This window comes from Salmo salar, chromosome 03 (assembly GCF_965601325.2).
Source record: "Salmo salar chromosome 03, fSalSal1, whole genome shotgun sequence".
NCBI lineage: Eukaryota > Metazoa > Chordata > Actinopteri > Salmoniformes > Salmonidae > Salmo > Salmo salar.
The window spans coordinates 17497294-17510000 of NC_138293.1; the positions used below are offsets into that span (position 1 = coordinate 17497294).

At 44.8% G+C, this 12707-nt stretch overlaps 1 protein-coding gene across 1 annotated transcript in view; it reads left to right on the plus strand.

The window, feature by feature from the left end:
* Positions 1-10275: 10275 nt before the first annotated feature.
* Positions 10276-12707, plus strand: part of LOC106599092 (uncharacterized) — an 18757-nt gene continuing 16325 nt past the window's right edge. Inside the window, exon 1 of the mRNA XM_082973059.1 lies at positions 10276-11336. Coding sequence (XP_082829185.1) covers positions 11003-11336 — 334 coding nt within the window. The 5' untranslated portion in view covers positions 10276-11002. The remainder of the gene's footprint in view (positions 11337-12707) is intronic.

Genomic DNA, 12707 nt, shown 5'->3' on the forward strand with positions numbered 1-12707 from the left:
CTGTCCTTGTGCTTGTCTCCACCACCTCCAGGTGTCACCCATCTTCCCCATTATCCCCTGTGTATTTATACCTGTGTTCTCCGTTTGTCTGTTGCCAGTTCGTTTTGTTTCGTCAAACCTACCAGCGATTTTCCCTCAGCTCCTGTCTGTCTATTGTTCCTGTTTTCTAGTTTTCCTGGTTTTGACCTCCCTGCCTGCCCTGACCCTGAGCCTGCCTGCCGTCCTGTACCTTTGCCCTACCTAGCTGGATTACTGACCTCTGCCTACCCTGACCCTGAGCCTGCCTGCCATCCTGTACCTTTGCCCCATCTATCTGGATTACTGACCCATGCCTGCCCTTGACCTCTCTCTTGCCTGCCATTTTGGATTAATAAACTGTTGTTACTTCGACATTGTCTGCATCTGGGTCTTACCTGAAACGTGTTAGGAGTTTTGTAATCAGGTCAGAGTCAGGCAGGTACAGGACAGCAGGCAGGCTCGGGGTCAGGGCAGGCAGAATGGTCAGAACCGGGGAAATTAAGGAAACAGAACTAGAGCAACAGGAAGGTGGGAAAGAACACTGGTAAGACCTGACAAGACGAACTGGCAACAGACAAACAGAGAACACAGGTATAAATACACAGGGGATAATGGGGAGATGGGCGACACCTGGAGGGGGGTGGAGACAAGCAAAAAGACAGGTAAAACAGATCACGGTGTGACAAAAGCTTTGCTAAACCTGTTATGCCCTCTCCAAAGATAGATTAGAGGCAATTAAAGTGTTACCTATACCTGTTACCAAGCAGCACATGATGTCTTGGTTGAAAGACTATGCAGGAATAGTTCAACCGGTGCAGGATTGCATTTATGGGAGAAAGATGGATGTGAGTGAAGTTGTGGTCTGTACGGATGAGGTTGATGGCATTGGTAAAATTGAAACAAACATTAATGTCTACCGTAATAAACCCTTCCATCTCTTTGTTTCGGAGACGAGTGTGTTTATGTCAGCAGTTTTGACACAGTATCATGGTGTGGGATATAGACCTGTTAGTTATTATTCTGTTTTGGCATGTTCTGATATTGTGGCTATGTCTCCCCTAACCATCCATGTGCTCCATGCTGGGCATGCAATTACACAGGAAAGAACGGCTCATTTGACACCTGCAAGACTGCTAGATTATCAGAACATTCTGTTGACGATGTCCCATGTTACTCTGAAACAATGTTCAATTCTTAACCCCTCAACTCTCCCTAATGCAGATGCCGGTGAAGATCATGACTGTGACGTAGCTATTGAAATTGACTGTAGCCCTAAATTGGACTTGAGAGACACCCCGTTAGACAATCCAGACTTTGAGTTTTTTGTAGATGGATCTGCCCAGAGAAATGAAAAAGGGCCTGACTAGAGCTTGTATTTTGGGAAAGGACAGCTCTGTTAACATTTACACTGATAGCAGGTCGGTGTGGTGCATGATTTTTGAACATTGTGGAAGAACAGACGGTTTTTGACCTCATCTGGAAAACAGATTGCGCACGGTAACTATGTTTTGTCTCTCTTACAGGCTGTCCAGCAGCCCTCTGTTTCTATAATCAAGTGTCAAGCACATTCTTCCTCTAACAACAACATTCCCCTGGGGAATGCTAAAGCTGACCATGCAGCTAAATTAACTGCTTCCTATTCTGTTTCCCCTTCCTACAGATGGCAGCAATTCCAGCTCCCACCAACCCTTCCTCTGTTGATGATGTGGTTGCTTTCCAGGCAACGGCTGATGATTCAGAGAGACGCAAGTGGGCTGGGTGCTGTCGTAAAGACGCATCGGGTGTATGGCTGGATGAGAGGAGCAGACCAGCCATGCCCAGTTGTACTTTCTATTTCCTTGCCAAGTTAGCACATGGTCAGGATCATATGTCCAATGCAGGGATGGTGGATTTTGTAAATAAATATTGGTGGACAGTAGGTTTAACTGTGTTTGCAGAACATTTCTGCAAGAAATGTTTGCAGAACATTTCTGCAAGAAATGTTTGATTTGTATGACTAATAATATTGGACGCGGCATTTCAGTATCCCCCGCGTCCCATCCCAGGCCTGAAGGAACTTTTGAGCCCTTAATGATGGACTTCACTGAGTTGACCCCTTGTGAGGGGAACAAGTATTGTTTGGTGATTGTTGACATGTTTTCTAAATGGATTGAAGCTTTCCCTTGCAGGACAGCCTCAGCAGTTGCTATGGCGAAAGCACTTGTGAGAGAGATCATACCCAGGTGGGGTCTGCCATCAAAAATCTCTTCCGACCAGAGGGCGAACCAATCTCTGAAAACTAAATTAGTTAAATTGATTGGTGAAATAAGCCTGACATCGGTGAAAGTGCTTCCATTGGCACTGATGAGTATGAGAGGCAGATCCCATAGAGTCACTGGTCTCTCTCCACATGAGGTGCTGACTGGCCGTCCTATGCAAATGACAAATGCACCTTTCACCTAGAACAGGTTGTCCCTGCAAGGAATGGAGGAAGACATGGTTGAGTATTGTGTCACCCTTAACAGTGTTCTCAAGACTCTCTTTCCTCGAGTGAAGGCGTCTTTGCCAAACTTGGCAGGTGGAGCTGAGCACTGTTTGAGCCTAGGTGATTTCGTGGTGGTCAAAGACTTCAGGAGAAAGAGTTGAAAGGACCCCAGTTGGAGAGGGCCATACCAAGTTCTTCTGACCACCCCCATTGCGTTGAAGGTTGCTGAGAGAGATACCTGGATCCACGTGTCGCACTGCAGACGAGTTCCTGATCCAGGAGAAGATGGGGCTTTGCCAGTTCCGGTGGTGTAGTGCGCCCCTCTGCATTAGTACAGGAGTGTTAATAAGAACAGTAGGTTGTCCTCTTGTTGGAAACCTGACAAAGGGTGAGATAAGTCCCAAATGGGCCAATGCCGGTCCGTAATAGTGGCCCAGAAGTAGATGATCATCGGAGAAGGAGAGGCCTGCTGGGCCCTCATAACATGAGGAAAATCTGTTCCTCTCTAGATCAGAAATGGTTGCTAATCTTACATCTGGACAAAAGGTAGGAGCAGGTTTACCACTTGTGGGAGTCCCCTTAGGGGTAAATCTGACTATACAAATGGACTTACCGTTCCTGGAAGAGATGCCACGTGACCCTGAACCCATGACGTTTTCTGCATTATATAACTACATAGGCCCACCATCGTTTGCTAGGCCAGATAATACTTTACACCTACCCATCTCAGTAGCAGGAGTGATGACAGCCCCTTGTTGTATTAGAGGAGAAGGAATAAATAATTTGGGTGAACTACAATGTATTACAACGGGTCCAATACCTGTAAGTTAACTGTTAACAATGTGGACACTGGGAAACCACTGGGTAATGTTACTTATGGTATTTCAGTTTATAATGTTATTATTCCTTTGAGAGGAGCCCCAAATGGCACCTATTGGTTGTGTGGAAAAAAGGCTTACTATAGCCTGGCCCTGAACTGGGGAGGAAGTTGTACTGTTGGGTTTGTGGTAACAGCTATGAGAGCCGTTCCAAACAATGATAAGAGTCTGAAGGATCTGTTTAGAGACTACAAACCTCCTGGATTGAGGAGACATAAGAGGACTCTGGCTGACATCACTCACACTCAGGCATCTGCCTCCAGGATCTTCTCTCTGTGTTTTTTTCTGGGGTATGGAGTTGCATGTGCCCTAGATCAAATTTGTGATATCTCTAAACACATGGAGGAAATTGGCTCTGCAAAACAGAGAGGCTCTTGACTATATTTTGGCAGGTCAGGGGGCACTTGTGCAATAATTGGAGATGAATGTTGCACTTTTGTCCCAGATCGGTACTTTAATGTTACCGGTCTCGCCGAATACATTGCCACTGTGGCTAAGAACAATTCCCCACAGCCCGAGTGGACGCTCGCAACTTGGTTGAAATCTGTGTTTGGGAGTTGGGGATCCCAGATTGCACAATTGGCTGGAGCATGTGTTTTTTTCTTAGTCTGCCTAAAAGTATAACTAACATGTTGTAAGGCTATTTGTGCCTCCCTAGCTGAGAAGGTTTCATCAGCCATTATGTTAAATGCTCCTCAAGAGGATGGTGAGACTGATGAGCTGCCGACTCTGGATGAGCTTCCTTTTCCTCCTGTACTGTAGATAAAGACTATGAGTGAGAATTGGAGGTTGTTTTTGTTTGAAAAGCTTAGAAGGCTCAAGCGGATTTGTTTGACGATTTGACTAGTCTCAGGAACAGTTTGTGCAGAACAAATGCCACTGCAACCCGATGGTGGTAAGAACTATGTAAAAAAATGCTTAAACATTGAGCGATTTAGTCAATCCTAAATTTGCAGATCCCTTGTGTATTATGGGTGTGTATTTTAGATTGTAAAACCCAGAGTAAAGGGCTTGTAAGCGTGGAGTGTCTGGTGCAACGTGTTGATTTCACTTACTTTAATATAATATTTTGATAGAACCTCCTTTGATAGAAGCTATAATCTAATGCTTACATTAAAATGTAACGACAATTATCACGGAGTGATAAAAGGAGGGAATGTGAGGGAAATTGAATGTTTATGTATCAAATCAATGCTACAAAGTATCGAATCAGTGCTACTTTCTAATAACTAATTAGAAAGGTTCATGAAGATGACTGACTGATCGTGTATGGAGGAATTCTCACTATCACTGTTCCTCAACTTGGCAGTACGCCCAGAATATTACTATGGGAACAACCAAGGTCTCAGTTTCAAGGTCTCAACTTGGAGAGAGAGAGAGCCTCGTGAGGTATTGGTCAGTCACATGTGTAAGCCACCAGTCACATGTGCGAGCCACCAGTAGTGATTAATTAATTATGCTAAATCATGCAAATATAACTTTTCTGTGTAAGACAACCGCTGGGACCGCCCCAAGGGAGCGTCTGATAGACATGTCCAGTGTGCAGAGTTTGTTGTAACCTCTCCAGCTTACTGATAATAAAGCTTGGCTTGAGCTGTTCCTGGTGTTGAATTTCCACAACAGTACGCTCTCATTCAGCATGATTTTGAGGAAAGTTACTCTGCACACACACCCCTCCGTCCCTTAGTGATTGCTGTTGGCTCAATTTCTCCTCTGACCTCACATAATCATAGAATATCAAACAGGGATGAGTGAAAGACCAGAGGCTCTGGAAGACACATCACTGAGAATGTGGTCTCAGAGATCAGAGCTAGTAGGGAGAAAGTATATCTGTTACAACTGTGGTAATATCCAATGCCACTGAGACCTTTGGCTGTGGCTCAGGGATGGTATAGTAGCAAAAATACTAGGATATCCTAGGTGGAAAGAAAAATGAATAGTTATATATACCATACTTGTTTAAAGGGACGTCGCACAATTCAAGTGATAACTGGATGTCTGTCGTCTGTGACTGGAGTTTTCCTGACTATATAATCTGACCTGGAAAAACTCCTGTCCCTAGAGATGACCTGCTACCACACACACACACACACACACACACACACACACACACACACACACACACACACACACACACACACACACACACACACACACACACCTAAGAAGCCCTATCACCCTCTCCAGCCTCCTCAGCTTAATTAAACAGTCAGATTTAACACTGTTCCATGTTTCAATCTTAATTTAGTCAGATTCGTTATTCAGCTGGCAAATGTCTGTAATTACTTCAGTGTGTGATTGTCACCATGGCCATGCTATCTCCCCACTGATTGGTCAGCTGCAATTAGTTGTTTGTTTACTGAACTGGGGTGGTGGCGGGAATTCTCATTTTGGGGTTGAGGCATGAGAGAGGTTTAATTACTCATAATTAGAGCCAGGAGCTGACCATGCGACCTGACCAAGAAAACCTCTGGGCCCTGGACAGTTGTAGGCTGTTACTAGAGCCGTAAGGTTTTCCGGGTCAGGTCATGTGCTTGGAAAAAACACTAGCCCTAAACATAATTCAAGAGGTTATTGTTATTGTCAGTTCTGTTTGTGTGGAATAATAATGCCCTTACCTGAGCCAGGCTGGCATTGGCTTCTCTACAGTGGCACCAGTGGACACATACTACTTGGCCCACAGCACCTCTGGTTCATGCATTCACTTGCAGGTTGTGTATTACACATAGGGGGGAATCCGACCTGAGTTAAGCGTGTGTAAATGGAACGTAATTCAATTTGTATGCACTTTTATTTCTATGTGTATTCTGACCTTGAATTTTAGCATAAGAATAGCATGCAATAAATAGCATGCAATTTTTTTATTTAACCAGGCAAGTCAGTTAAGAACAAATTGTTATTTACAATGATGGCCTACCGGAGAACAGTGGGTTAACTGCATTGTTCAGGGGCAGAACGACAGATTTTTACCTTGTCAGCTTGGGGATTCGATCTAGCAACTTTTTGGTTACTGGCCCAACGCTCTAACCACTAGGCTACCTGCTGCCCCAACATGACATGTATTGCGGCCCCCTTTTCCACAGTGAAGTAGGTTATAAATGTGCTGTTTATCAGAGTTTTTATTGTATGACCTCATACACTGTAGGGATGAAATCAGTTTTATTTTACAATTTGTATCATGTTAAATACTAGCCACTATTGGGAGCCACCGTGTAACGCTCGTCGTTAGAAGGAGAAGTGGACCAAGGCGCAGCGTGGTAAGTGTTCATGATACTTTATTTCAAGAAACACTCAAACAAGAATAACCAAAAGCAACAAAACGAAAGCGAACAGTTCCGTCAGGCACAGACCCTAAACAGAAAATAACCTCCCACAAACACAGGTGGAAAACAGGCTGCCTAAGTATGATTCCCAATCAGAGACAACGATAGACAGCTGCCTCTGATTGGGAACCACACTCGCCCAAAAACAAAGAAACAGAAAACGTAGACTTCCCCACCTGAGTCACACCCTGACCTAACCAAACATAGAGAATAATAAGGATCTCTACGGTCAGGGTGTGACACACCGTCAGTAATACCCACATACATTTAGTCTGAATCAGGCCCATACTGAATACATAGAGCATCTAAGGACAAACCCATGAGCTTGGCTGGTCAGACAAGGAAACATTGTGTCTTCTGCATTTGGAGAACTATGGGACACACAGACACAAACTACTGATTGGGAGTGTGTAAAAGTTAAGTTGTTTTCAGTAGACTGCCAGAGTTGTCTGAGGATTATTGTGTTTGACACAGCTCAGGTCAGTAGGAGTCTTGTTCTCTGCCTTCAGCTAGAAAGTCCTCCTGCTGTGGAACTGCACTGCTGTCTTTGTGTGTACAGTATTTTAACTCCCTACATTACTACAGTAGCCTGGGAATCTACCACAAGAAACAGGACTCCATTTGATCTCAACAAAACTGCAGCAAACTCCACTAAATAAATACCTAGATATTTACAATATTGCCGCAGTATGTGTGTGTGTGTCATTTTTACATTGGCCTCTGCTATAATGGGGTCAAACAGACCGAGCGCTCAGTGCATCCGAGGTGTAGAATTATGTTAGTTAATTACGTCATCTTTGTTTATTCATGCCTTTTATTTTTTCTCTCTGACCCTCTAATCTGTTAAGATTATCCCCTGTGTTCTCTCTCTCTCTCTCTCTCTCTCTCTCTCTCTCTCTCTCTGTCTCTCTCTCTCTCTCTCTCTCTCTCTCTCTCTCTCTCTCTCTCTCTCTCTCTCTCTCTCTCTCTCTCTCTCATCACATTCCCTGAGATACACAGGTGGCTGGTGGCACCTTAATTGCCTCCTGTGCTGAGATATAAAAGCTAACTAGTTTCTTGCCCTATCGGCTAAGATGTTGGCTTTGGGTGACTGTTGTTGTGCAGACGGTTGTGAGTTCATGGCCGGCTTGAGGCAGAACAGAATGCACTCTGTTACATATACAAAAGCTCTACATACTTCTTCACTCTCTCTCCCTTATCCCCCTCTCTCTCATTCCCTCTCTCCTGTCTGTTCAATTATCCATTCTAGTCATTCATTTATTTTTTGGGGCTCCCGAGTGGTGCAGCGGTCTAAGGCACTGCATCTCAGCGCTAGAGGCGTCACTACAGACCCGGTTTCGATCCAGGCTGTATCATAACCAGCCGTAATTGGGAGTCCCATAGGGCGGCGCACAATTGGCCCAGTGTCTTCTGGGTTTGGCCGGTGTAGGCCGTCATTGTAAATGAGAATTTGTTCTTAACTGACTTGCCTAGTTAAATAAAGGTTAAAACAATTTACACTGAGTATACAAAACATTAAGAACACCTTCCTAATGTTGCACCCCCCTACCCTCAGAACATACTCAATTTGTCAGGGCATGGACTCTACAAGGTGTCAAAAGTGTTCCACAGTGATGCTGGTCCACGTAGACTCCAATGCTTCCCACAGTTGTGTCAAGTTGGCTGGATGTCCTGTGGGTGGCGGACCATTCTTGATACACATGGGAAACTGTTGAGTTTGAAAAACCCAGCAGCGTTGCCGTTCTTGACACAAACGCCTGGCATCTACTACCATAACCCGTTCAAAGGAACTTAACTATTTTGTCTTGCCCATTCACCCTCTGATTGGCACACACACAATCCATGTGTCAATTGTCTCAAGGCTTAAAAATCCTTCTTTAACCTGTCTCCTCCCCTGATTGAAGTGGATTGAACAAGTGACATCAATAAGGGATCATAGCTTTCACCTGGATTCACCTGGTCAGTCTATGTCATGGAAAGAGCAGGTGTTCATAATGTTTTATACACTCAGTGTATATATAAAAGGTCGTCATTTTTTTGGGAGAGGATACAAATCTTTGGAAAATATTCAGATGATGTCAAATGTGAATGGAACGTTTGGAATGAGTGAAACTACTCTTCCTCTTATTCTGTGATGTTTGACAGTGTTCTGATTTTCAACATTACTGTATACACATGTGATTTGATCACAAGTGTTTTCCTCCTAAAACTGTGGTTCATGTATTGCATAGGTACATAAGTTGGTGTATTGTTAGTGAGATAAGCCAGATGGCCATGATGTACTAGCAGGAGATCAGCATCTCTCTCATCCTCCCCCTTTCACCCATCCTCTCTCCCCCCTTTTCCCCCTAACTCTCTCTTTACCCCTCATCCTCTCTCTCTTTCATCCTCTCTCTCCTCTCTCTCTCATCTCATCCCGTCTCTCACCTTCCCCCACCTCTCTCCTTTCTCTCATCGTCCTCTCTCTCCTCCTCTCTCTCCCCCTCCCCCATCCTCCCTCCCCCCACCCACCCTCCCTCCCCCCACCCACCCTCCCTCGCTCTATCTCATCCTCTCTCAGTGACCTGAAGCAGGAGCAGGACAAGGAGGGCAGTCGCTGATCCATGCTCTCCCGGCAGCATCGCTTCAACGAGCGCTGCTGCATCCACTGCTGCTCTCCCTTCACCTTCCTGGTCAACTCCATGTGCCAGTGTCTGGACTGCCAGTACAAGAAAGACAAAGCCTGGGTCTGTTCAGCGTGCCAGGAGGGCAGGTCAGTGGGGAGGGGTGTGTTTCTGTCTGCGGGGGTGAGTGTGTTTCTGTGTGTGTGGGTGTGGGCGTGTTTAACTATACTTGTGAGAACCAGAAGTCCCCACAAGAGTAGTAAACAAACAAAATGGTGACCAATTATAGACATTTTGTTAGTCCCCACAAGGTTAAATGCTATTTCTTGGGGGTTTAGGTTTAGGGTTAGAATTAGTGTTAGGGTTAGAATTAGAAAGATGACAGAGAAAACATTACATATCAAATCACATTTTATTTGTCACATGCGCCGAATACAACAGGTGTAGACCTTACAGGGAAATGCTTACTTAGAAGCCCTAACCAACAATGTAGTTGAATTTGTTTTATTATAAAAATAAAATAAAAATACGAATAACAAATAAAAGTAACAAATATTTAAAGAGCAGCATCAAAATAACAATAGCGAGGCTATATACAGGGGGTATCGGTACAGAGTCAATGTAGCCATTTGATTAGATGTTCAGGAGTCTTATGGCTCGGGGATAGAAGCTGTTTAGAAGCCTCTTGGACCTAGACTTGGCGCTCCGGTACTGCTTGCCATGCGGTAGTAGAGAGAACAGTCTATGACTGGGGTGGCTGGAGTCTTTAACTATTTTTAGGGCCTTCCTTTGACACCGCTTGGTATAGAGGTCCTGGATGGCATGAAGCTTGGCCCCAGTGATGTACTGGGCCGTACATCTGTAGTGCTTTGCGGTCGGAGGCTGAGCAGTTGCCATATCAGGCAGTGATGCAACCAGTCAGGATGCTCTCGATGGTGCAGCTGTAGAACATTTTGAGGATCTGAGGACCCATGCCAAATCTTTTCAGTCTCCTGAGGGGGAATTGGTTTTGTCGTGCCCTCTTCACGACTGTCTTGGTGTGCTTGGATCATATGTTAGTTTGTCAACTAGATTGAAGAATTCATTCTATCGATCTATCAGATTATTCTGATGAGCAATGGTTTATTTAGTCTTCTAGGGCAACATATAAAAGAAAAAGTTCACTAACAAATAACCTACCAAAATGTCAGAAATTATAAGCAGAAATGTATCTAAATCAGCCCCCCCAAAAATCTGCTCCCCCTGTCAAAATATTGTTCTGCTGTCTGACTGTAGCCTATAGCGCATGTTCTATATTTACTGGTTAGTGTTGGTGGCGGGCCTCAGATTTTCACTTTATCACATATAATCGGGTGGTTGCGGATGGGTTATTAGCAATTGCAGGTAGGTGGGTGCGGGTGAACAAACAGCTGACCACTAATGTCTGCAATCAGAAGAGTGAGGTCTCCCACAGTAAGTTGGCAGAGGTTCAACAAAGTGAAATGAGGACGTGTGTGTGTGTGCCTTGCCTTCAGGGCCATGGACCTCTTGACTCAGAGGATGTGGTAACACACACTCAAGACCGCCATACACGCTACACATTGTTAGTGGAGCGCACATAATAACTTACCTGGCGCAATGTAACCAATAGAATACTCCCAAAAGTACAAACACCACCCACTGTGGGTAATCGGAATCAAGCGCAACTAAAGTAACTGAAGAAAAACATTGTATAAGATGGTATGTCAACACTGGTCTGCTACATACACTATGTATTACTGGCATCTCAACAGTCCTCCTTTCTCTTTTCTCTCTGTTCTCTCTGTTCTCTGTCTGTTCTCTGTCTGTTCTCTCTGTTTCCTCTCTTTTTTCTCTCTCTTCTCTCTCTCTCTCTTCTCTCTCTCTTCTCTCTCTCTCTCTTCTCTCTCTGTTCTCTCTCTCTTTTCTCTCTCTTCTCTCTGTTCTCTGGAGTGGTTCTACAACAATGTGAAGTGTTGCTTCAAGAAGTTTGGCAGTGCCAAGGTATACAGGAAAAACCTGGTGGATCACGGGACGCTGGGAGAACTCACAGGTACTGGACTGGTGTTTGATACTGCTGTTACTACTTTAAATGAGACATTAGCGTTGACCGTAAGAGTGTGAAGACTCTGTGCTTGTGTCTTGTGTCATATCTTCCAGCACCTTAGCAGCCTTGTACGGTGTACACTAGATTCCTTCCGGTCAGTGTGTGTGTGTGTGTGTGTGTGTGTGTGTGTGTGTGTGTGTGTGTGTGTGTGTGTGTGTGTGTGTGTGTGTGTGTGTGTGTGTGTGTGTATTGTACTTTAGGGCCGTTCCACAGTGTGTATGCATACTGTATATGTATGGGTGTTTGAACATGTACTCTAGGGATGTAACGGTTCCCCAAACTCACGGTTCGGTAAGTATTGTGGTGTTGGGCATCTATTGTGGTGTTGGGCCTCTCATGTAGAGGTCTAAAAAGTTGGACCTGTTCCGAAAATGACCTGGGGCTTTCCCACCCAGACAAATATGCAGAAATACATTTTTGAATATAGAGACCCGTTCAGAACGCACCAGAGGACGACCAGTTGCGTATAGACATGGTCAGACCCAAGGGGGGGAGCAGCAGAAAAGTCCATTTGTAAGCTACTTTATTAACCAGAGCTGATAACGCGCGAGGGAGAGGACGGCTGGCTGAATGTTGATGAGTCTTGACCAGAGACGGAAGAGGAAGCAGGTAGTCGGGACGGATTGCAGGAACGTATGGCGGATAGTTGGAAATGGTGGAGAGTATTGCGGCCGACGTGGAGGAAATGGATAAAAAGTTGGAGAAGCAACGTTTGTGCTGGAATGCCAACAATATGGGTGTCTGTTCTGATGATATGGATCGGGAGGATGAGGGTCAAGGATCTGAATGGTCGGTAGTGGAAAGACATAAGAGGAAGAGAGAGCATGATACTGAAAGCAGTAGAGTGTCTAGTAAAGAAAGCATGAAGAGGGCCAAGGTAGGAAGCAAGACTAACAATGTGTCGAAGTGGAAAGTTGTGATGGTGTTTGACGAGACCACAGGCCCTCATTTACACCCTATCCAATTAACCAATGCCATAGAGAAATAGATAGCTGAAGTCAAACAAGCCTGGTTCATTGGAAATGGTAGATTGCTAATATTTTGTGGTAGCCAGGCTCAGCAAGAGAAGATTCTGCTAATGGAAAAGCTTAATGGGAAGAAGATGAAAAGCCATGTCTCTGGTGCTTATGCTAGATTGAGGGGAGTCATCACTGGGGCCCCAATATCTATGTCCGTAGATGATATTAAAGAAAATGTGAAGGGTGGCAGAGTGGTTGAGGCCAAAAGGTTGATCAGTAGGAAAGAGGGTCAAAGAAGTGAAAGCTTATCAGTGCTGCTGAGGATTGAGAAGGTTTTGACTGGAAAAGTACATATAGG